The sequence below is a fragment of the Littorina saxatilis genome, linkage group LG6, assembly GCF_037325665.1.
Source record: "Littorina saxatilis isolate snail1 linkage group LG6, US_GU_Lsax_2.0, whole genome shotgun sequence".
NCBI classification, from domain to species: domain Eukaryota; kingdom Metazoa; phylum Mollusca; class Gastropoda; order Littorinimorpha; family Littorinidae; genus Littorina; species Littorina saxatilis.
This window is the reverse complement of record NC_090250.1, coordinates 12,051,883-12,078,149: the sequence shown is the minus strand read 5'-3', so window position 1 is coordinate 12,078,149 and position 26,267 is coordinate 12,051,883. Positions and strand designations below refer to the sequence as shown.

Here is a 26,267-nt window from a genome sequence, read left to right as displayed (position 1 = left end):
TTAATATTTCCCGGAAGGGGTGGAGGATTCAGAGCATGGTGTCTCTCTTCCCCCCTCTGCCGCGGATGACCTTAAGTCTACGGGCTGACTCGCAATCTTTTTGATTTGTTGGGTCTCCTGTGATTGCCTACCTCATGTCGCAGCTTTTGGCTTGACCCGCACCTCAGGGTAGTGGTCTCCAGCCTACACCTTTCCCGCTGCTTCATGCACATGGTCCCGCTCCTACTTCTGCTAGCCAGTGGCTGGTTTCTAGGTTCGGGATACTTCGTTCTCACTTTTAGTGCAGAAGAAGATAGTTGGAATGTCAAGTCTCGGAATCTAATCCAGACCTTTTCGTTGCCACGAGCTAGCTTTCCTGTTCCAGCGGAGCTAGACTTGTTGCTTCACAAACAGACCACAGAGAGAGAGGGTGATGTGGCAGTGTGCCCACACTGTCTTCACCTGGTGTGATCTCCTTCTTTTGCAAGGGTTCGTTGTCACACCTGCTACAGGAAGGAAGGGACAGGCATTGTTCGGGTTTTTTGTTATACCCTACTCGGAAGCCTCAGTCTTACCCTTCTTTCAAGGTCAAGTAGCAGGGCACTTAATGCTCTCCCGGTCACAAAGTGGGGTTTCGATTCAGTGACTCCTCCCTGATAGGATGGCATTGTTTGGAGTTTTCAGCTTTTGCTGAGATTTTCCTCTGTGCTCTCACTTGAGCCTGCCTTGTGCATCCTGCAGACAGGAAGTGGCTCCGTTTCTGCTGGAGGCACCAGGTGTTTTCAGTTCAGGGCTCGGCCCTTCAGACTGTTGCTGTCTCCATGGATTTTTATCATGGTGGGCAGTCAGTTGGGTGTTCTGATTAGACAGAGAGGTATTCGTCTCTGGGCGTACCTTGGTGGCTGGTTGATCTTGTATCAGAGTCATCAGCTTGCCAGCTGCACATTCCGTCGCGATATAACCTTGAATGGTTGAAAACGACGTTAAACACCAAATAAAGAAAGAAAGAAAGCTGCACATTCAGATCGTGTTGAACCAGGCTCTTTTCCTGGGGTTCTCAGTAAACCAGGCAAAATCCGAGCTGTCCCCATTCCCAGAGTTTTTTCTACCTGGGCATGTCGTTCGACACTTTCTCTTGGAAGGTTCGTCCTTCACAGGAGAGGATAGAGCGTCTTTAGGCTCTTATCACTGCCAGGCTGGCATGGCAGCAGACCTCTGCGAGGCCTTAGCCTCGATCCTCTGGCAGATAGAATCGGTGGCCATGCTGTTCCCTCTAGGGCATTACCCTAGCTTTGCCCCCTCCGGACTTGGACCACTGTCTTCATGGATGCGTCTCTGTCCGGATGGGGAGCCTACATTGGCAATCACAGTCTTGGGGCTGTGGACGTAGACTCAACTCCTTTGGCATCTCAATTGCCTGGAGTTAGGAGCAGTAGCTCTCAGTCTACCAGCCTTTCTCTTTGGCTATATGCAGGCATGTCCGGTTGCATACAGACAATACTTCTGTTGCTGTCTATGTGGACAAGCAGGGAGGAGCAAGTTCTCGCTCCCTGTCAGACAGAGTTTACGGGATTCTGAGTTGGTGCCTTTCACACCAAATCAATATCTCAGGGAAATATCTCCCCGGCCGTCTCTATAATCGGGCCGACTCGTTCAGCAGGTCCTCTCAGGGCTTGCACACGGGTTGGGCCTTCTGCATACAGGGCTGGAGTTTGTGCTGTTTGTGTTACAGATCGTGGGTTATGACTCTGGTCTGGGTGCATGAAGCACATAGGTCCTCCACTTTCTCTGCCTTCTTGGCCAATTGGTGTATAGAGCGGGGGTGCAACTCCTTAGCGCCCCGCTCTCAATCCAGGTGGTTAACCTTTTAACTACCATACCGCCCGATACCGCCCGTCTTCCGCCATTGCCGCTATTCCCGATACCGCCCCTCGCCGATGTAGCGTCTGTTTCGGTTGTTTGCGGTTGTTGTGCGCGAGCAGTAGTAATAAGATGGTTGCAAATGCATTGTGGGATTGTCTCACTTCCGCCAAGTTGTGTTTGCAAGTGCTTTCGACTTCAGTGCGAGTTTCAATCGATCTTTTTTCACGGGATTTTTTTGTGCGTGTCTCCGAATATACATGAAAACAGACGTACTTTTTCAAATTTATTGACAGGTAGACAGGTAAATAAACCATTACAACACTCCGACATTCATACCACGAAGAATACATACATTTTGATCACTATCCAATAACATACCAAAATTTTATATCAATCTGACTACTAGAAGCTGAGTAATAATAATTTAAACAAACATACTCGATTTTGACTGTCTTTGCTCAAAATAACTTGGGAGCTGAGGGATTCTACAGTAAAAAAAAAATTGGTAGTTAAAAGGTTAATCACCTCTGTTTCTTATCGGCTTGGGGCAGCTTGGCCTCTTCTCTGAGGTTCAGGCGTCTCGGCTATCTCAGCTAATTTGAAACAAATAGGCCTCTATCCATGTTCATGGCGCTTTTGCGGGCATGATCAAAGGACCTTGTTTTAAGAGGTTTAGAGGCGTACCCCTGTTCCTTTTTACATTTAGTCAAGTTTTGACTAAATGTTTTAACATAGAGGGGGAATCGAGACGAGGGTCATGGTGTATGTGTGTGTGTGTGTCTGTCTGTCTGTCTGTGCGTGTGTGTGTGTAGAGCGATTCAGACTAAACTACTGGACCGATCTTTATGAAATTTTACATGAGAGTTCCTGGGAATGATATCCCTGGACGTTTTTTTATATTTAGTCAAGTTTTGACTAAATATTTTAACATCGAGGGGGAATCGAAACGAGGGTCGTGGTGTATGTGCGTGTGTCTGTGTGTCTGTGTGTGTGTGTAGAGCGATTCAGACTAAACTACTGGACCGATCTTTATGAAATTTGACATGAGAGTTCCTGGGTATGAAATCCCCGAACGTTTTTTTCATTTTTTTGATAAATGTCTTTGATGACGTCATATCCGGCTTTTCGTGAAAGTTGAGGCGGCACTGTCACGCCCCCATTTTTCAACCAAATTGCTTGAAATTTTGGTCAAGTAATCTTCGACGAAGCCCGGACTTCGGTATTGCATTTCAGCTTGGTGGCTTAAAAATTAATTAATGACTTTGGTCATTAAAAATCGGAAAATTGTAAAAAAAAATAAAAATGTATAAAACGATCCAAATTTACGTTTATCTTATTCTCCATCATTTGCTGATTCCAAAAACATATGAATATGTTATATTCGGATTAAAAACAAGCTCTGAAAATTAAATATATAAAAATTATTATCAAAATTAAATTGTCGAAATCAATTTAAAAACACTTTCATCTTATTCCTTGTCGGTTCCTGATTCCAAAAACATATAGATATGATATGTTTGGATTAAAAACACGCTCAGAAAGTTAAAACAAAGAGAGGTACAGAAAAGCGTGCTATCCTTCTTAGCGCAACTGCTACCCCGCTCTTCTTGTCAATTTCACTGCCTTTGCCATGAGCGGTGGACTGACGATGCTATGAGTATACGGTCTTGCTTAAAAATGGCATTGCGTTCAGTTTCATTCGGTGAGTTCGACAGCTACTTGACTAAATATTGTATTTTCGCCTAACGCGACTTGTTCATTTTGTCGATAAATGTCTTTGATGACGTCATATCCGGCTTTTTGTAAAAGTTGAGGCGGCACTGTCACACCCTCATTTTTCAATCAAATTGATTGAAATTTTGGCCAAGCAATCTTCGACGAAGGCCGGACTTTGGTATTGCATTTCAGCTTGGTGGCTTGAACATTAATTAATGACTTTGGTCATTAAAAATCTGAAAATTGTAAAGAAATTTTTTTTTTTATAAAACGATCCAAATTTACGTTCATCTTATTCTTCATCATGTTCTGATTCCAAAAACATATAAATATGTTATATTTGGATTAAAAACAAGCTCTGAAAATTAAAAATATAAAAATTATTATCAAAATTAAATTTTCAAAATCAATTTAAAAACACTTTCATCTTATTCCTTGTCGGTTCCTGATTCCAAAAACATATAGATATGATATGTTTGGATTAAAAACACGCTCAGAAAGTTAAAATGAACAGAGGTACAGAAAAGCGTGCTATCCTTCTCAGCGCAACTACTACCCCGCTCTTCTTGTCACTGCCTTTGCCATGAGCGGTGGACTGACGATGCTACGAGTATACGGTCTTGCTGAAAAATTGCAGTGCGTTCAGTTTCATTCTGTGAGTTCGACAGCTTGACTAAATGTTGTATTTTCGCCTTACGCGACTTGTTGGGATTTGTTTCTAGTTTTGGAATGGTTGCGTTCTTTGGCATTTTGAGCCCTTACTCTCGGCTCGTTTGCTAGACTTTACGCGTAGGACTTTGGTCCTCTTACTCTGGGCCTCAGCCCTGAAGGGCAGTGAGACCCATGCGCTATTGGGGTTACCGGAGGATGTAGCCTTGGAACATATTCCGTTTTTCACGGCTTTTCGGCCAGATTTTCTTGAATCAGAAACCTGGTCAATCTCCTCTGGTATTTGATTCTCTCCTCTCGGGAGGATTCTCGCTCCGGGCAAACGACGTTAAACACCAAATAAAGAAAGAAATTCTCGCTCCGGGCGAATTGGATTTTCTAACTGTCTGGTTAGAGTTTTAAAATCCTTTCTAACTTGCGCTAAGTCAATTGGAACTAAGAGCCTTAAAGCTCATGTTCTTATCTCTTTACACTATGGGTGAAAGAGACTTCTCTTAATTGACTCTCACAAGAGGTGTTGCTACTTTCATAGGACAGTCCTATGAGTGGTCGCCTTTTGAACAAAGGGGGGCGTTCAGTCCTCCCTCTGTCCTTTTCAGAGGAGTCCAGAGCTGGAGGGGTTCTTTTCTCTCTGTGTGGCATTCCCTTCACTTAGGCGAAGTTTTGCCATCTTCTCTTTGGAGGTCTGATGACGTGTTCATTAATTTTTACCTCCTGGACATCTCCTGCTCTTGACTTGACGAGGCCTTTTCTTTGCCCTCGTTAGTTTCTGCAGGACAGGTTCTTTCAGGGACATAATTAAGTCCCTCCTCCTTTAGGAGCAATCTGCATTTATGAGAATTGCGGTAGGAATATGTAATTTAATCGAAAATTTCAATAATAAATTTTCATTTGATTAATATACTTACCCAATTCTCATCGTCCATCCCCGCCACTTAATTTCCTACGGGTTTTTGAGAAGTCTCGAATGATTAGTGCGGATGCCGGCGCTCACGTGGTGCGCGGGGGGTTATGGGTAGCCAAGTGGGTTCAGGGCATAGCAACGGCTATGGCGTCTGTTTTTTTAGCTTGGTTACCACCCTTTCAAGAGCAGGTAATTTGAGTAGTGTTTCGACATCTAGCTTGTGAGATTGAAGTCAATGCATTTATGAGAATTGGGTAAGTATATTAATCAAATAAAATTTTCGATTTTCAATATTTGTTCCTGTCCATTCGTCTCTTTTTTGTGTGCCAAATACAACATGTTCATATTCGCAAGGATATTCGGTACAGTGTAAGATAGGCATTAGGACCAAATGGCCTATCTTGGGACAGGTAGAGATAGCATGCTATGTGAGGTGACAAAATACCAGACAAACACTGAAACAGACAGCCATACTAGATTGTCAATAAGATTTTTAGGGCGAAGTCAGCGGTCTGTCACAGTGACTCTTCAGTTTCCCACAGCTTTTCGTGGGCCTCCACTGCACTGGGCCATGTCTGGCGTCTCAGGTTGTAAAAGATAAAATCAGAAAGAAGCATTTAAAAGTTACTTTGTCAGCATGAGAGGGATATTTTTCTTGATGAAAACTTCTTTTTTTTCCTCAGGACTTGTACTGTGTGCGTAGTGACCTTGGCAACCTTCTGAAAGCTTTGGGGCGATTGGATGAAGCTAAGGTAAGTACTTTAAACGTATTTTTAGAATGTAGTGCTTTTGGCACTTCTTAGGCAAATTCAGAATTTTATGAAATTATTCCTTTGCGTATTTGTGCTGTTCAAAGCATTCTCAAAGGTTCTAATTAGTATATCTGTTTGCAGTTTTGAAGCTGCCGCCATGAATATAAATTTATCACATGAGCTCCATGAACACTGTGCCAATGCATTCTAGACACTTTATCATGCCATTGAAAATGGCTTCAATTTGTTCCTGTTTTGTTTAAAGTAGTAACATTAATGATATCTAAATCATGTGATTCTCACTTGGTTGTGAAGTGAAACCATGGTATCCGTCCTTTTCTTCTCAAAACAAGGCAAGTGGGTAGGTGTGAAATGTGTTTAATTTTTACTTCATTGTGGCAGCTATGCTATACTGTTCTGCAGAGAATTTCTGCATAGACCCTGAGGCATATGGAGAAATGGCAGTTGTTTCTGTTTTGCAAAGTCTTCTCTTTAAAAATGAAATGTTTGTGTTCAGCCAAGTAGAGTGTGTTTTATCTTTGATTTTCATTTGAATTGTCATTTCTCTGAAACAAGCAAATTTGTTGAAAGACATGTTACTGGGGCACTTAAGCTTTTGTAAAAACATTGATTTCATTGAAAGAGAAGACATTGATAAAAGTTCTCAAGATGAGAGAATCTTTAGCTGTTTCAGATACAGAAAGCTAAAGGCAGTTGTGAGTGCAATCAGACAAAATCATTTCATACTTTCCCCTTTCTTTGTGCTTCAAAGTTGGTGGATGTAACCAAAGGAAAATGCCGTTAGAATTTTTCCTTTGAACTCATGTAGTACATTGAATATGCTGTCCTGTTTCTAACAATCTGAGCTTGTTCTACTTTCAGTCCGTCTTGTATCCACAAGCAATTTTGAGCTATGAAGTGTTCTCCACTGAGACTTTATTTTAAACTTGACAACCAGTAAGTTGTGAACTGCTTCAAAATTAGATATGTAGAACTTATAAGCGTCTTTGACATGTTTCATCATGAGTTGTGAAAGTTGAGCCTTCAGATAAAAGTTTCAAATCTTGGTGTGTGGTTTATTTGGTCTTGTTTTGCTCAAGCCTATAAATATCTCTCACTCAGTGCTGATTTGGCCTCAGGGCTGCCTTATAGCTGGTGTTTGAGAATGCTTTGGACTCAGCTATTGACACATGCATTGGCTTTTTTGATTTTGTTTCATCCATTTATGAAAATTAAAACCCAGAGAAATAATCAGTTGGCTGTGCCTTTAATTTATAATTTTGCTTTCACTGACGTAGTCAGAATGTCTTGTGTGTTGTCTCACATACAAAAGATGAGTGGCTTAAGAGAATATCACTAAGAACTCTTTTCTATTTACAAGTTTCTAGGTTGAGACAAGGTGTGCTAATAATGGATAACTGGTCTTGTCGCCTGAAATCCAGACACACCAATGGCAGCTGCCCCCTGGCATCTTCAGTGACACCTGTCTTCGCAGGAGGTATTGTATGACGCCTAAGCGATGCGCAGCAAGCAGCGTTAGATTAAGCGAAGCATTAACCAGGCAGTGACATGTCCCTCTCCTGCTGCAACAAAGACCAGGGTAGATATTGACACTTGTACCAGTTCCTTGTTGCGAGGATTAGCTGCTTGTTAAAGAGCATTGTTATCCCTCACTACCTCTGACTCCCCAGAAAAAATTATTCCCAAAGCTCCTAACATATAAGGTGTCCTTCAACCCCCTGGCTATGTAATGTATTACTCAGTCCCCCAGACAGATAACAACCATGGCAAACTGTTTTTTCCCTTTGTTATTACAGTTGTAATGAATGAAGTGCATTGTTATGCAAGACAATCACCTTACTGTCTTCTTCAAAATGGTACAGCTTTCACTGTTTTCTTGTGGTCTTGCGCTCCCTGTAGTGCGATAACTGCGCAGTATATAATTTTAGAGAAACAAATAGGATTAATGGCATTAGGTATCTTGCAGTTCAGTTTGCGTGCTAGGAATTCTTTCTGCGCTTAGGCAAAACACACTTTGCCCTTTCATGAGAAAAAGTTTTGGCTTTTTTCCAGAGGGGATTTACATCAAAAGAAGAAAGTTGTGTAAAGAATGCAAACTTGCGTACTGAAGTGATGGACTCTAATCTGCATGACTTTGGCAGGCACATAAGTCTGAAGTCATTTGATAAAAGATGTCAATAAAGTTTTGAATTTCTTCAAGTAACTTCTGGTGAATATATTTTCTTCTAATGATAGATATGGAAGGTCAGGCATTGTAAGAACCTTTTTTTCAAAGTATTTACAGATGTTTGTTCTGTATCAAAAGGAGATGAAAATGAAATGACCGACCTAATTGTGTATGCACATTGCCATGAAAATGGACAGCGAATGATGCTGCAGTGATCTTTTCTCACATTGACGAAGGACCAGTATGTGCTTGCCCAGTTTCTGGAGATACAGAGTACTCAGAAAGGGCAAAGTGTTTCATAGATTGAGGGCTGCTTTTCCTGTACAGACTTCAGCTCGCTTTCTTGCGTCTTTCTTTTTCAGTAGGTGCGCTCAGGCGTTCTGCGGTTGCTGCAGAGGAGTAATTTAGCGCTGTTAGGTGCGACAGATAGGTGCTGCGCTCAGTCTGTGAAATATTCCAAAACTAACTTGTGTCTTTCCCACCCCACCCCCTTTCCACCAAATCCCCTTCTGCCCCGTTTCAATCCCTTTTCTAGGCATGCTACCTGAAGGCGATAGAGACATGCCCCAACTTTGCCGTGGCCTGGAGCAACCTGGGCTGTGTCTTCAATGCTCAGGGAGAAATCTGGCTAGCCATCCATCACTTTGAGAAGGTAGGTGTTTCTAACATAGTAAGAAGGTTTCATTTTTTTCTACTTCTGGAGTATTTAAAATAATGTAACCAGTTGAAAAAGGGTTGTGTCTGGACCGGAGAAAGCCTGTAAACCTTCTGCTATGCTCATTTGACTTGACATCTGTTATTTTGTATGAACAGTTCTGAAGGTTGATAGCAACCAAGTGTTGCCAGAAGGAGAGCACATTGAAAACAATATCTTCAAGGAATTCAGGGCAGTACCAGAAAGAATTTTTGAAATCAGACTAATGAATTAGTAACAACAGTAATTCTGACATTGAGGAGATTATTTTGACTGCAAATTCCTTCACATTAGAGTTCCGTCGGTAAAAATGAGTCGTCAGTGTAATTTTGACTATGTCTCATTTCTTGCTGGAAAGGGCACATACCTGCGACTTTGGTTTGAATATGTGCCTCTCAGAATCTGACAATTGTTGGGGTTTTTTTTTTTTTTATTTTTTTTCCCCTTACACCTGTTCCTTGTTCCGGTGTTCTCTCACACCGCCCCGTCCCTGTATTCGCTGCTCCATCCACATCTGAATTTCGTTCCGCTGCCAGTCCTGTTGATTTTACAGACGCTCCAGGGAGGGATGTCGGGTCGTTGCGGTAGGCTACCCTCGGAAGTTGACACTGCACTTCTGCTGAGTCACTTCGACGGTGTTCAGTAGTGGGTCTGTCCCGAGCTAACGGACTCAGCCCACTACCTACTATGCCCCCTACTAACGACATTGACTGCTAAGTCGCGGAGCCAGACTAAGTGAGCGTCCCCTCCAGAGAGCAGACCGCCACCACGTCCCTCCGTCGACCCCCCAGAACGTCACACGTTGAAGACTGACAGCAGAAGTACTTTTCAGGGAAGGATGGAACAGGAACAATGAGACCAAGGTCACCATGAGAGCTCCGGGCATGAAGGGCCACAAGAGCAAGGACATTTTATAATTTTGGATGATTAATGAGATGAGGATGATTATAATGATGATGCTATGGATTTCCAATTTGGTTTGAGACTACGTGACAGGGCAGCACTCTACGCTTACTGTCATAATATATCCTGGTGTCAACCAGGCCCGAGAACTGCTGCACCTGCGGTGTTGGTCAGGTAAACAGAACCGGAGCACCCTCAAAGTCGCATTCGTTAAGTGAATGACACTCGGCTGTGTGATTCCAGCCTTCCCATAGGAACCATAGCACTTCCACTCTGGGTAGGAGCCGACCGTAGCCCGAAAAACCCACATGACCCTGATGGGATTCGAACCCACGACCTCCCGGCCCGCAGTCCGATGCGCTAACCACTGCGCCACGGGGGCCGGTAATCTGACAATTGTTGCCACCCCTCCACCCCACACCCTTGATCAAGTTGATGACACCTAAATGTACATACCTCAGTCTGGTGTATTTTCAGGCTGTTGCCTTGGATCCTAACTTTCTAGATGCATACATCAACCTGGGAAATGTGCTGAAGGAGGCAAGAATATTTGACAGGTGAGGAAAGTTTAACAAAGAGTTTTCTGTTTGTAACTCAGCTGTTTTTGCTCTTGCTTCACATTTGGTAGAATGACAACACTAGTGATTTCCAGTCAAAGGTGGAGGTTGAAATAGTCAGTACATGTAATAATAATAATAATAATAATAAATAACTTTTCTATAGCGCGAGTCCCATCAATTGGCTCCAGGCGCTTTACAAATTCATTATAGAATAAACTAGCACAAATCAACAAGCATACAAAGCATACATTTAACTGAGACATAACACCAAGATCCCAAGCACTAAGCAAAACTTAGCTGTCCTTAAAAATGAAGGCTTATGTTAACTCGTCCAAGCGATGGACAATCAATAAATCTAGATTCACTAACCAGGGATGCGGAAATATATTTGCCCAGTGTTGAGTAGAAATGTTGTTGTGTGTTTAAAAATTGTAAATCACTAGCTCATCGGGCAAGCGGCAAGTTGTGAACTTCACAAGTAGCTGTTGAGTTTTCAACTGTACAGTTGTTCATTTCAATATTATTGCAAAATGTATAGATGTGTTGCCAATAATTTTTCTTATTTGCCTACTTATTCAATTGGTTTGACTAACATTTTGTCTTAAGTCTAAAAAGTGAGTTTTCAGAAAGACTACCTTTCTCATGGGAAAATATTTTGAATGTTTTTGGCTAATTGGAATTCCTGTAGGCAAGTGAACCTAGAAATTTATCCGTCTCTTGCTTGTTGCTGAAACTTGAACTTCAGCAACCCTCCTAACTTAGTAAACAGAAATGTATTCTGTTTTTCATAGCAGCAACGAGTTATGAGACAATGATTCATGAATGGTATTGTCACCTTGGTAGCAGTTTTCTTCGGTTTGAGGTCAGTTGGGCGTGTACTTTTGTGCAATTATTTTGGTCAATATGTTTATCATCTATTTATTGCATGCTTTCATATATTGTGTTATCTCTGTTTGACAGGTCTGTCGCAGCCTATCTACGTGCATTGAATCTCAGTCCCAACCATGCTGTGGTACACGGAAACCTGGCCTGTGTCTACTATGAACAAGGGTAAGCATTGTGAAGCAACAGAGCCTGTTCACTAAACGTTAGTTTTGTAGTCAGCCGCAGTGACTCTCAACTCTGATGGTTGGTTGCCACTTTTGTGAATTAGCCGATTAAGATGTTTGAAAAATCTTTTATAACTAGTGCACATATAATTTTGTGTGTGTGTGTGGGGGGGGGGGGGGGGGGGGGGGGGGCAGCGCCTTGGAATTTTAAGTTTCTGAATGTATTTGAGCTGTAAATTGTAATAGATTATTCAATTTATTGCAGTTGCATGTGTTTCTGTACAGGTTGACTGTGAACACAAACAGGCGTAGTTAGTCATAATAGACCACTGCAGTTGTAAGAGGTGTATGTGTTTTATGTACAGGTTGATAGACCTGGCCATCGACACATACAGGCGTGCCATAGAGCTGCAGCCCAACTTTCCTGATGCATACTGTAACTTGGCCAACGCCCTGAAGGAGAAGGGACAGGTAAGCAGCTGTATAGATAGTGTGGTATTTTTCCAAGCTAGATACATTTTTGACTCACATGCGAAGCAAAAGTGAGTCTATGTACTCACCCGAGTCGTCCGTCCGGCCGGCCGGCCGGCCGGAAAACTTTAACGTTGGATATTTCTTGGACACTATTCAGTCTATCAGTACCAAATTTGGCAAGATGGTGTATGATGACAAGGCCCCAAAAAACATACATAGCATCTTGACCTTGCTTCAAGGTCAAGGTCGCAGGGGCCATAAATGTTGTCTAAAAAACAGCTATTTTTCACATTTTTCCCATTTTCTCTGAAGTTTTTGAGATTGAATACTTCACCTATATATGATATATAGGGCAAAGTAAGCCCCATCTTTTGATACCAGTTTGGTTTACCTTGCTTCAAGGTCAAGGTCACAGGAGCTCTTCAAAGTTGGATTGTATACATATTTTGAAGTGACCTTGACCCTGAACTATGGAAGATAACTGTTTCAAACTTAAAAATTATGTGGGGCACATGTTATGCTTTCATCATGAGACACATTTGGTCACATATGATCAAGGTCAAGGTCACTTTGACCCTTATGAAATGTGACCAAAATAAGGTAGTGAACCACTAAAAGTGACCATATCTCATGGTAGAAAGAGCCAATAAGCACCATTGTACTTCCTATGTCTTGAATTAACAGCTTTGTGTTGCATGACCTTGGATGACCTTGACCTTGGGTCAAGGTCACATGTATTTTGGTAGGAAAAATGTGTAAAATATTGTTTTTCTCAGTTTTATTGTAAAATTATTCTGAAAGAAAGATCAAGGTCTGTTCAGCATGTGAGTCGTGTGGGCTTTGCCCTTCTTGTTAGACTATCTGTTAGCCAGTGAAAATTGTGGAAAGGAATGGAGGTATCTTTTACTTTGAAAACAAAGGCTAAATTTTTATCTCTGTCCAGCATTGCAGATGAGTGAGTGCACTTATTATAAAATATCTGTGCCTCGCATTGTGTTCTCTGGTGCATGTAAGTTTATAAACTCAACAATTTCGCCTTATTTTTTACGCTTGATTGTCTAAAATATGATCAGTACAGCCGATCCAGTATTTTGACACACCCGTTTTGCAGCTCTCTTGGCGCGTAGTCTTGATTAACCCAGTATAGTGATGAACATGTTACAAGTGCCATTTTGAATCTCTTAAGAAGTGATGAGATGAGAGCATGTCACCAGGACAAAGCGAAAGTCGTGGCTATTTGCAGTTTTCCATCATTCCGAAACAACTACACAGTGGTCACTTGCTTCACTGTGACCAGAGGCCAAGACGTAACCAGTCAGGGCACAGGAGTCTCAGTCACCCGAAGCATGCCTCCCAACCGTGGCATCGAATGGTGGCAACACTGCAAACCGTGTCAGATGCTGCGGGTCAAATATAGCCAGCACGAGAAGCGTCAAAGACAGTCTATCCTCCGAAAAAAATACCCGAGGAGCAGGCAGCACTTTCTGCGGAAGCTATGTTTTTGGTGATGATTTTTAAAATAAACTTGCCCTTCGGCACAGTCGCAGATGTGACTTTTCACAGACAGTCAAATGTGCGTTTCCGGACTCGAACATCGCGCAGAAGTATCAGTGTTCCCGCTATTTAACTGTGATCAAACAGATGTTCAATGACACAAGTAGGCAAGTTTACCTCCATAGTTACAATATTCTTGGTATTTTGACAGCAACGGGCAGTTATGAAAATAATACATATTAAAATTGATACTAACATTTTTTCTGTCCTTGTCTGATTTTTCACTCCCCTGAGTAATCAGGAGAGTCTTAGGAATGAGCAATGTAAGGCCGACCATTGACAATAACACTTAAAATTGAGGTTATCTCATATGTTTTTGAAGCTAGAGCTTTGAAAGTTTGCACACTTCTATGGTTTGATGATCTCCTGGGGAGACCCCAGTTTGGTTGACCCTTGTCATATTTTAGGGTCACAGTGGAGTCATGTTCGGTGCCTAAAATCTTAACATTGAGGATTTCTCTGATGTTTTTGAAGCTAGAGCCTCCAAATTTCACACACGTGTAGGTATTGATGATCTTGGTTTGTTTGGGTCAAATTTAAAGGTCACAACATGAAAATGTTTGCTGGAGAAGATCAATCACTACTTATAATATCCACTGAGGGAACAGGGAAATAAGTCTCCACTTTCTCAAAATATGATGTTATTGTTTGATTTGAGCTCACAGGTTAGTGAATTGATTTGTCAGGTCGCAAGAAGATCAATTTTACGGCAATTACAGTAGGAAAAATCAACGTTCTCTTGCACATTATTTTATGAGGGTAGAACAGCAAATATTTTGAATCATATACAGTGGAACCCTCCTTTTAAGACCTGTTAATGCAATGGGACATGATGAAGGGGTGTCGTTTGCTGTTCTTTTTCTAAAAGTACTGACAATAGGAGTTTCACACGCCCAAAGTTACACGTATACATTGTCATTCCTGTATATTTATTGGGGCACTGTTTATTTTAATGAATACAAATAACTGTATAACTTTGCATTTGATCAATGATTACAGCTTTTGTCATTATAGAGTGTGTGTGTGATGTAGAGTGTGATTGGTGTTGTTGGGACAGGTGAAGGAGGCAGAAGACTGTTACAACACCGCGCTACAGCTGAGCCCCACACACGCAGACTCCCTCAACAACCTGGCCAACATCAAGCGAGAGCAGGGAAACACAGAGGAAGCTGTTAGGCTCTACCTCAAGGCTCTGGAGGTAGGACCTTCTTCATCATCCAAAGAGAAATGTCCAAACCTTTTTTTTCTCCTCCCCCCTTTTTTTTTTCTAAACCTTTCACCCTTTGAAATTGAATTGAATGTATTTTCTTTCACAATGATAACAGTACTACTTTTGTACTACAGAGTGTTACTTTTTTCATCCGGTCCTTGAATAATAAGTCTTTAGAACAAGTGAATAATCTGTTGAATTGAATTAAATTGATTGTATTTTCTTTTACAATGATAACAGAGTAAGCATGTATTGCTTTTTTCATTCAGTCCGTGACCAAAAAAACAACAAGTAAACAGTCTGTTAACAAGATTAAATTACATATTCTTACCCAACTCACATAGATAGCAATAACTTCGTTTGGTTGCTAAGACATTGAAGCACTCCTACATGGTAACATGGGGAGATAACTCTAGAACAAAAACCACATGCCATATAAGGCATGGTCCGTAGTGGTTATCTCCCCTACCGGTGTACCGCGCATGCGCAGGATGTATACCGGTGACACATTCCTTTTCCTTCAACGCACGGCGCGTTCTCAACCCGGAGACTCAAGAATCCTTTTTTGTTTCTATTGATGGCAAACCTACCTCAACTGACAAATCATTTTCAGAGAAGGTTCAGGCTCCTCAAGCCGAGCAATCTTTGAGCAAAGCCGATTCAATAACATATTCTTACGTCAACTCACATAAATAGCAAAATTCGGTTCACAATGGAAACACCAGCAGCCGTCAGGGAGGCGCTTCGCCCCGGAGACTGGGTGACGTCCGTCGACCTGACGGATGCCTACTTCCACATCCTCATGCACAAGGCGGACCGGAAGTGGTTGCGTTTCTTGTGGGGGGATCGTGTGTTCCAATTTCGAGCCCTACCCTTCAGGCTTTCACTCGCCCTCTGGGTGTTCACCATGGTGGTGCGCCAGTTTTGCGCCCTTGTGCGGCGGCACGGCGTCCGTCTCAGAGCGTACCTAGACGACTGGCTGATCCTTCATCAGCAGGAGGCACTGTCACCAGCATACCCAGTTTGTTCTTGCCCAGGCACAGGCTCTTGGTTTTCAGGTCAATCGAACCAAGTCCGAGTTGACGCCGTCCCAGACCTTTTCTTACCTGGGCATGGTTTTCGACACACGGGAATGGACTGTCTGTCCCACTCAACGTCGTATCGACAAACTGCAGGCCCTCCTGTCTTCCCTGTCGGCCCCAGCCAGGACACTTGCGTCGTTACAGGGCCAGATGGAGTCCATGTCGACTCTCATCCCTCTGGGCAGGGCACACAAGCGCCCATTTCAGGAGGCCCTCAGTTCAGTCTGGAACCCGACCTCACAGGGATGGGATGTTTCAGTCCATCTCGGGCGCTGGTTTCAGCAGACCTTGCTTCAGTGGATGAACTCTTCCTGGCTCACGCAGGGAGTGCCCATAGCGCTACCCCCTCCCTCAACGCATCTCTTCTCGGATGCGTCTCAGAAGGGCTGGGGAGCTCACCTGGATACGCACACGACTTCCGGTCGGTGGTCGCCGGATCAGCAGCTATGGCACATCAACCGCCTCGAGCTCGAGGCGGTCTTCTTGGGACTTCAGCATTTTGTCTCCGCCCTCCAGGGCAACCATGTGTTGATCCATACCGACAACACGACGGTGGCTGCTTACCTCAACAAGCAGGGGGGCTCTCGGTCTCAGCTGTTGTCCAGCCGAGCTTGCGAGATCCTTTCTTGGTGCGCTCACCATCAGATCCTGATCTCGGCTCGCTATCTGCCCGGCTGTCTGAACGTCTTGGCCAACGCTCTCAGCCGCTCCTCTCAGGTCCTTCACACGGAGTGGACCATCACCCATCAGGCGCTCCTCCGTCTTTGGGCGCAAGTAGAGCGCCCGATGATCGATCTCTTTGCCACGAGATTCTCGCGTCACCTCCCGATCTTCGTCTCTCCCTTTCCGGACCCGGAGGCGTGGAAGATCGACGCGATGGCGATCAGCTGGACAGGGCTGGAGGCTTACGCCTTCCCTCTCACTCCGCTCATCGGAAGGGTCCTGCGAAAGGCCGACTTAGAGCGGCCTCGTCTTCTTCTCGTGGCCCCACGCTGGCCGAGTCAGCATTGGTTCCCGGACCTCTTGCGGCTTGCCAGCGGCCCTCCGATCCCTCTCGGCCTCAGGCGAGGGGAGCTGCTTCAACCCAAGACGGGGATCCTACACGATCGCCCCGAGTTCCTGGATCTGCACGCCTGGAAACTGTGCGGAGATCACGGAGGCGCTCAGGTGCCTCTGACCTCACTCTAGATTTAGTCCAGAAGGCTCACCGGCGTTCCACCTCCTCCGTTTATTCGTCACATTGGCTGTCTTGGATTCGATGGTGTGCGGTTAATGATGTTAACCCGGTCGCTCCGCGGTCTATGCAGGTCGCAAACCATCTGGCATGGCTCTCCTCTCAGGGTCGTGCCGCGTCTACCCTAAGAGTTCGCCGGTCAGCAACTCCGACGCTCCATCTCCCTCGGGGGAGTCATCGCGAGTGTGTTAAAGGGCGCGGCCCTCAGTTCTGCAGCGGCAAGGACTTCGGTCCCGGCTTGGGATGTTCTTCTGGTACTAGAATTCTTACGCTCTAGCGCTTTTGAACCGCTACAAGGCGCTAGCCTCTCTAATCTTACGCGTAAGACTCCCATGCTCATACTGCTCGCTTCAGCGCGGAGAGGTAGCGAGATCCACGGCCTTTCCGGTCTAGACCGTGACATCACTTTCGAAAGAGACGGCTCTATCTCACTGCTTTTTCGGCCCGATTTTCTCGCAAAGAATCAAAAACCGGACACACGATCCCCCCACAAGAAATGCAACCACTTCCGGTCCGCCTTGTGCATGAGGATGTGGAAGTAGGCATCCGTCAGGTCGACGGACGTCACCCAGTCTCCGGGGCGAAGCGCCTCCCTGACGGCTGCTGGTGTTTCCATTGTGAACCGAATTTTGCTATTTATGTGAGTTGAGTAAGTATATTAATTAAATGAAAATTTATTTTTGAAATTTTCGATTTACTGGCTATTTTGTCTTCTTTTAAGACAGAGGTTCATGACATGCTAGCGACGGAACGGCAGATAGCTTTGTCTGCTTCACTGCCCCTCCCGTCAGGAGTTGGAAACTCTAAGTCTCTTGCGCGGGTTCGTTTAGAGCCAGCTGCAACTGTTACGTCTGCTGACGTAGTTGCAGAACCAACAGTGGTGTTGGAATCGTCGTCAGGAACTCCTTTCGACAAATTTTTGTCTGATTTTCAGACAACAGCACCTCCTGGTCCTCTCGGTGCTTATGCGTCGGCAGGAAGTGTTCTTGGCGAAGTACGCAAACCTGCGGCAACGGTTTCCACTTTAGCAGAAGGGCATACCAGCCAAAAGGTTCATTCCTCACGTCAGCCTTATGCCCTACCGGGGTACGGGTTGGGGTGTGAAGAGCATGTGTCCGCTACTTCCAGTAGTAGGACAACAGGATCTTCCGGTTGCCATTCTATGGGTCCGGTTGGTGCTGATGCTTACCAATCCACTGCTGGTTCCGCTTCCGCTTCTGCGGCTGTGGCTTCCGGTGGCAGGATGGTATTGCCTTCTGCCGCTAACACTTCTGTGTTGGTAGTTGGCACTCATCAGCCTTCGGCTTCCGGTTCCGCTACTGCGGTTTCCGCTGCTGTTACACAGGCTGCATCCACTTCCTCTCCCAGCTTTTCAGCTGGCATGAGGCAGGTGGATGGGGGTTCCGTTCACGGAGTTCCGGTTTCAGGGAATTTTTCCCAACCTTTTCCGGTTTTGGCACATGTCGCCTCAACGGGATTTGTTTCTGGTTCTCATCCCTTAGATGATCGTTGGGATACTACTGAACAGGATGAAGAGGATATGGAAGAAGAAGCTTCTGAAGCAGATGGGGACGCCCCTTTTCGACTTCCGGCTAAGCTGCCATCTTTGTTGGCACTAGCAGCAGAGGTTACTACGCACTATTTCCCTGAAGGGGTAGCGGTAGCATCTTCATCTGCTGTTCCTCCACTATCAGCCTTTACTGATTTTGCTCTGTCTCATGAGCAATCTCTAAGTTTTTAGAGTCTCCTTCGGTGGCTTTTCAACTTGCAAAAGTTTTTTCAAACGATGTTTCTGCCCCACCTCTGCCTTTGTTGACAGCGCATGGGGAAGCTCCTGCTTTGGCTTTGCCTTGGCTTGCGACTCCTGGACGTGTGGCTCATCACTCCGTGACCACCAACCGGAAGCTTCGTCTTGCTAACACTGGCAGGAACTTGATCAATTCCTTTGCCCTGCCTATGGTTCCACTTCCGGTTTTATCGGACTTGGCAACCATTAGACAAGATGGTTACAACAAAGAGAGACTTTCCGTTTGTAAGGAAAAGGATCTCATTGCTGTTGAAGAATGCGGCCACTCTTCCTTGGAATTAAAGTCTTTGACTGAGACGCTGATTCGCTCTCTCTTGCGTGCGGTTATGTCCTCACTGGATCCCTTTGTGTTCAGGCAGGACGCAGATCCAAAGGATGTGGCTTTGCTCTTTGCAACCTTAGCAAGGGTATCATCAGAGCAAATGGCTATGTCTGCGCAGGCTATTTTCTGGCGACGAGAAGCTCTTTTGACGGGCTCTCGTCTAGAGGATAAGAACATTCAGGACTCTCTTATGGACTCCCCTTTTCTCGAGGGCTCTCTTCTTGGACAGGATTCGCTGGATGCACTGCAGAAGCAATCACAGCAATCCAAGGACTTACAGTTTGTCAAACTTTCAGAGATGGCTTTCGCAAAGCATCAGACCAAACGCAGCGGACTTCCCGCTCCTTCGTTCTCGGCGTCATCCAACGCCGGTCAGAGTTCGAAGTCTGGGTCGTCTTCGAGGGGAAAGAATCGTTCTCGTCCTTACTCCAAGACCAGACCTCCTTCTTTCGGGAAGAGGGGGTCAGGTCGAAAGCCTAACCCCCAATGATGCTCCCCCGGTCCGAGCACCCCTGCATCCCCCACTCTTTCGGTGGCGGGAGGTCTTTTTCAGGCCTTACCAGCTTGGTTGAAGAAAACGAACAACCACTGGATCGCGGGGGTGCTCCGATCAGGGTTCCGGCTCCTTTGGAGCACTCACAGAGCTCCTTTGACCAGAACCCCTCCTCCTTTTCGATTTCCGGCCAGGACAGAAGCCAGAGATGCTATTCAGGCCGAGGTCGAACTTCTTCAGAAGCAAGCCGTGGAAGAGGTTCTAGATCATGCCTCCCCAGGCTTTTACGGACGTCTTTTTGTCGTCCCAAAAGCCTCGGGAGGATGGCGTCCAGTTCTAGATCTCTCCCAGTTAAACCTATTCCTAAGAAAAATCAGGTTTACCATGGAGACACCCACTTCAGTGAGGGAGGCGCTGAGGCCTTCCGATCGGGTGACGTCCATAGACCTAACGGACGCGTACTTCCACATTCTGATGCACCAAACAGATCGGAAATGGCTTCGGTTTGTTTGGGGCAACAGGATCTTCCAATTCAGAGCCCTGCCATTCGGCCTCTCTTTGGCTCCTTGGATCTTTACTATGGTAGTGCGCCAGTTTTGCGCATTGATCAGGGGTCAAGGTATACGTCTCAGGACGTACTTGGACGATTGGCTGATTTTAAATCAGGCCGAATCTCTGTGTCTCAGCCACACTCAGCTGGTACTGCAGGAGGCAGCGGAACTAGGGTTCAGAGTCAATGACAAGAAGTCGGAGTTGAAGCCTTCCCAGAATTTCACATATCTGGGGATGGTCTTCAACACAGTGGATTGGACGGTTCAACCCACGCAAAGGAGGGTAGACAAGATCCAGGGTCAGATCAGGGACACAGCGGATCTTTCCATGGCCTCAGTCAGATTTCTGACATCCATCTTAGGTCAGATGGAATCCATGTCCTCTCTGACACCTTTGGGCAGGCTGCACAAACGGCCCTTTCAAGAAGCCCTGAACGCCAGATGGGAACCGGAATCGCAGAACTGGGAGACGTTGGTCTCTCTTCGCGACTGGTTTGCAGACACGACCAGGCAATGGTTGATCACAGCTTGGCTCACGCAAGGCGTTCCCATCGTTCGTTCCCCTCCGTCGAAGCTCCTATTCACAGACGCTTCACTCAGGGGGTGGGGGGCTCATCTGGACGACCACACGACCTTCGGTCTGTGGACGCAGGTGCAAGCCACGTGGCATATAAACATGCTAGAGTTGGAAGCAGTTTTTCTAGCTTTGATGGAATTCCTTCCCTTCATCGGGAGAGAACATGTGCTGATACACTCAGACAACACCACAGTGGTGTCTTACCTAAACAAGCAGGGAGGATCTCGCTCTCTAGCTTTGTCACATCGGGCATGCGAGATTTTGATGTGGTGTCACCACCACGAGATCATGCTATCAGCAAAGTATCTTCCAGGGAAGCTGAACGTCTTGGCGAACTCGCTGAGTCGGTCAACCAAGATTGTCCACACAGAATGGACTATAGCTCACCACGCGCTTCTCCGCCTCTGGGTTCAAGTGGAGAAGCCGATGATAGATTTGTTCGCCACTCGGTACTCTCGCCGTCTGCCGATCTTTGTCTCCCCATTCCCGGATCCCGAAGCATGGAGGATCAATGCTCTCGAGATATCTTGGAGCGGTCTGCACGCTTATGCGTTTCCTCCAATTCCCCTCCTCGGAATGGTGTTGAGAAAAGCGGACCTCGAAAGACCGTCACTAGTACTGATCGCTCCAAACTGGCTCGCTCCAAACTGGCCAAGCCAGCCTTGGTTTCCGGACCTCCTACGGCTGGCAAGCAAGCCCCTGTTTCCTCTCGAACTCAGAAGAGGAGATCTAGTTCAACCTCGATCCGGCATCCCTCACGAAAACCCACAGTGGCTTTCCCTTCACGGTTGGCAACTGTGCGGGAATCACTGAGACGCTCAGGGGCTTCGGCCGCTACGCTGGATTTGATCCAGGGATCGCATAGGTGTTCAACTTCTTCAGTCTACACCTCACATTGGTTGGCATGGACCAAGTGGTGTCAAGTTAACGGAGTGAATGTTACATCTCCCCGTTCAATGCAGGTGGCTAACCACTTATCCTGGCTTGCTGACCAGGGTCTTTCTCCGGCTTCACTGAAGGTTCGTCGATCAGCAATTTCAGTTACGCTGAAACAGCTAGGTCACTCTATTTCACTTGGGGGCGTTATCTCCAGTGTGATTAAGGGAGCGTCCCTTCGATTTGGTAAAACCATCTTCTGTCCCGGCTTGGGATTTGCCTCTTGTTTTGGAATACTTAAGATCACAAGCCTTTGAGCCTTTGCATACAGCTAGTCTTGATAATCTCACTCGGAAAGCAGTCATGCTTTCTATGCTGGCTTCCGTGAGACGGGGTAGCGAAATACATGCTTTGTCTGGTTCAGCTCGAGACATCTCGTTCGAGAAAGATGGTTCGGTAGTTCTCAGGTTTTGTTCTAATTTCTTAGCAAAAAACCAGAAGCCAAATAAACCATCTCCAATAGTTCAGATCAAACCACTGAGCAACATACTAGCTCCGTCAGACCCGGATGTAGCTAATTGCCCTGTGCGAGCCTTGATAGCTTACCTGTCTCGCACTAACCCGATCAGGTCACCAAAACAGAAACTACTTTTTATCTCCATTAATACTAAGAGAGAAAAAGATATTATGAAGTCTACCTTGACTAGATGGGTTTCCACTCTGGTAAGACAGGCTTACAAGTGGTGGCAAGAAAAGGGGGGGGGCGGGGGGGGCAGTCAGTCCTTTCTCTACGGTCAGCTCGGACTCACGAAGTCAGGGCATGGGCCTCCTCCTTGGCTGTGTTAAAGTCTGGAAGACTTGACGAAGTCTTGAATGCAGCCTACTGGACATCAGAAGATGTCTTTTTAAATTTCTACCTGCGGGACGGAACTTTCGGTCTGCCAGCTATGGTAGCTGCAGGCCAAATACTCACAAGATGTTAACTGTGAGTACATTTTCCCACCACCTAAAGTAGCAATCTGCTATCTATGTGAGTTGGGTAAGAATATGTAATTTAATATAAAGTTTCAAAAGTAAACTTTGATTTAATTAATATACTTACCAACTCACATACTGAATTCCCTCCCAGCCTGCCCCGCAAATTGTATAAAGGGGTATATGTTTCAGGACGGAATGAGGGTCACCGGTATACATCCTGCGCATGCGCGGTACACCGGTAGGGGAGATAACCACTACGGACCATGCCTTATATGGCATGTGGTTTTTGTTTTAGAGTTATCTCCCCATGTTACCATGTAAGAGTGCTTCAATGTCTTAGCAACCAAACGAAGTTATTGCTATCTATGTGAGTTGGTAAGTATATTAATTAAATCAAAGTTTACTTTTGAAACTTTATATTATGCAAAATATGAATTCTATTATACACAATTGTGAAAAAAATAAAAAAATATAATTAATGTGTCAGATTATATATATCCTAGCTTTTTTATTGATTGGTTGGTTATACAGCTTTTAAGTGTGTGTGTGTGTTTACAGGTGTACCCAGAGTTTGCTGTGGCCCATTCTAACCTGGCCAGCGTGTTGCAACAACAGGGCAAACTTCACGAAGCTCTCATGCATTACAAAGAGGCCATCAGGTAAGAAGCTATTTTTTATGGTCAACAACAGTTGTCTAACCATGGTGTGAAATATTTTGCAGGCTGATACCCTAAAATTAATAAGTGAACTAAAAGAAAATATACAGTTCAGGCTTTCAGCTATGCACATTCTTGTGCCAGAGATGATGAGAGACTGTGTATGTGTGTGCCATCACATCTGTAAAATGCAATAATAACAAAACAAGAAAGGTTTCATTTTTGAATGGTTTAATTCACGACAACAGGTTCACAAGGACCTCGATTTAATGGTCTTTAAAGAGTATGAAATCAAGAGACGCGACAGAAGAAAATACAAACATGTTGCTTTGACTCATCGTAGAATGTGCCCAAGACGGTCATAGCAATGACCAATGTCTTTTTGTGTGTAAAAAGCAATGATTTGATGAGTTGTTACACCAACACACACACTTGTGCTTGACCAGGATTTCACCCACATTCGCTGATGCCTACTCCAACATGGGCAACACCCTGAAAGAGATGCAGGATATACAGGGTGCCCTGCAGTGCTACACTCGTGCCATTCAGATCAACCCCGCTTTTGCTGATGCTCACAGCAACCTGGCCTCTATACACAAGGTACAGGACATGTGGTCTACATTTGTGTCTTGCTCTTTGTGTGTATTTGGGAAGCATGTTATGAACATCTGAACATGCAACAGCTGGGTAGCACGTCTCTTGTTGCTGTGAGATTTCCAATTGGAGAAAGTGACTTGAATTTCCCAGGAATGGGATAATAGAAATAAAAAAAAGTATCTGATGCATTTGCAAGGCAAAATTCCTGTTTTAAGTGTTCTTCCGTTCTGTTTCCCACGAAAGGTCTGGAGCTTAAATCTTCAGTCATGGTTATATGTGCTTGCTTTTTTAGCATTTTTAGATATATGGGTATATAGTAAGGTGTTACTGGGATTTTACTTCGTATGTAAATGAGTTGTTCTTCAGTACTGGTGACAGAAAGGGGGAAAAGTGGTCAAAATTCAAATCTCTAGTTTTGTTTTTGAAATATAGCTTTTCATCAAGCAGAAATACTGTAGTATCTGATGTACATAAGAAAAAATCACTGGTTCACATGGTTCTTACATAATCTAACTTTTAAAGCTGGTTTTTGTGTGTCTGTGTGTATGTTTGTATGATGACGATAGGACCCGAAACGGCTGCACGGACTGAGACAGGAATTGCAGAGAATGTTCTTTGCCACTCGAGTCGTGTCATAGGGTACTTTTGGAATAGTAAATTTGAAAGGATTCTTTAAAAAAAACGGCGGAAAACATTATATACCCTGTGAGCTATCGAGGATCCTCCCCGTCTGGGCTGTCGAAACACAGTCTTGTTAAAAGACGTTTTCAAAAGATACACTCGAAGCACTTGTGGCGAAGTTATGTTGCCAAATCATCAAAGATCAACATTTCACTACACGGATCGATGCACACAGTCGAAATAGATGTGACTTTCACACGACCGAAGACTACTTACTAGCAGACGACAAGATCTAAATATCTAGATCAGTGTAAGAGCAATCCGTTGAAGAACAGTTACTCCGCTTATTCGTCTTCAGTTAAGCTTATTTCCCCTGCCATAAGTTTCCTTGCAGATCTGCAGTCGCGTAGTGAAATGAACTAGTGTCATCGGAAGATTCTTCCTCCGAAAGCGGCGTATGGCTGCCTAAATGGCGGGGTAAAAACGGTCATACACGTAAAAGCCGTGGGAGTTTCAGCCCATGAACGAACAAACAAACATCGGAAGATTCTTCTCAGTCAATGATCAAAGCACAGTAAGTTCTATGCTGACAAAAGTCACTTTAGGAAAACACGACCATTGACTTCATTTATGAGCCCAAAGGTAACAATATCGACAAGAATGTACGCATTTGACATTAAATGAAACATTCATAGACGGTTTCCAACTCACCAGATCTGCCAAAGAGCCGTCATTCGTGAAAAAAACGATGATTTTAATCAGACAGGTATCGGAAACAATCTCTTGGTCACCTGCGTTATTCCTTCTGAGGCGACGGGACGGCGCCACATTTGTTTGTTTATGGCTGTTTATCGCGAAACAACACAGTTGAAATTTGTGTGTAAAATACCACAAATGTGTGGTGAATCAGTTCGTCATCTGCGTTTCGATGGTAATTCAGTCAGATTGGAGTTACTTTGAATCGAAGGCGAGGGTAATCTGCGTTATTTGTGTGACGGCGTGAACAAATTTGATTGCAATATTTTATACAGAAAGTAAATTTCAATGATTCTGGCTCAGACTTGTAGATCTGTTATGCAGTGTTTTGGTAGTGTATTTGCTTTTCTGCTATGAAGCTCATTTGGAGTGATACGCTGATCGAAGTGGGGTACCCTATGTGTGACATCAGCCGTATCCAGATTACGCCTCAGAACAATCTCGCATTTCACAAAGACAACAATAATTTGCAACATTTCAAGAACTGCATCAGTTTTATTAGATACTATTTCAACAAAAACAGCACAAACACGACTATTATCAACAACACAGAACGGGAGGTAAGTCTTCAAAGACGCACCAAGTGTGCGTTCCCGTTTTTGGACGCCATTTTTGCTAGCATTTTCACAGTACATCTTAATATTTCCAGATCTATTGAATGATTTTGGTATTTTCTTTGATTGTGCCGATTCTCCTATCTCTCTGGCATGTACTGGGTGCTTTGTGACCAGTTTCTCCCCTAGACTGTATTGAACAATGCGGCCGTGTGAGCTGACCCCCACTTGTGACCAGTAGCAAAGAACAACTCAAATACATTACTGAAAGCCATGGATCTGCATTGTACTTATCTCTCTTGCTTGCTAAAAACAAAGGATGAGTTGGAGTCAGGGACTCCCTGTTATTTGCTGACACTTTTCTGTGGTTAGGTCCTGATACAAACAGAGAGTTGTTGGTCTTTATAAACACAATCTCTGATGTTTTGATTATTTCAGGACTCTGGTAACATCCCAGAAGCCATTGCATCCTACAGAACTGCACTGAAGCTGAAGCCCGATTTCCCAGATGCTTACTGTAATTTGGCTCATTGCTTACAGGTTTGTGATTTTGCCCAAAATACATTTTCTAAGGGGAGGAGCTACCTTCAAATACACTGTTTTTCTCTTCGAAGTCATTTGACCACAACATTCATAAAACAGAACCGT

At 44.6% G+C, this 26,267-nt stretch overlaps 1 protein-coding gene across 1 annotated transcript in view; it reads left to right on the top strand.

Moving 5' to 3' along the window:
• The window catches only part of LOC138968506 (UDP-N-acetylglucosamine--peptide N-acetylglucosaminyltransferase 110 kDa subunit-like), a 98,635-nt gene that overhangs the window by 21,232 nt on the left and 51,136 nt on the right, over positions 1–26,267 (top strand). The window contains exons 4-12 of the mRNA XM_070341075.1: positions 5,815–5,883; positions 8,607–8,723; positions 10,146–10,225; positions 11,189–11,278; positions 11,643–11,748; positions 14,363–14,503; positions 22,994–23,094; positions 23,538–23,691; positions 26,058–26,159. Of these exons, the coding sequence (XP_070197176.1) occupies positions 5,815–5,883; positions 8,607–8,723; positions 10,146–10,225; positions 11,189–11,278; positions 11,643–11,748; positions 14,363–14,503; positions 22,994–23,094; positions 23,538–23,691; positions 26,058–26,159 (960 nt within the window). The remainder of the gene's footprint in view (positions 1–5,814; positions 5,884–8,606; positions 8,724–10,145; positions 10,226–11,188; positions 11,279–11,642; positions 11,749–14,362; positions 14,504–22,993; positions 23,095–23,537; positions 23,692–26,057; positions 26,160–26,267) is intronic.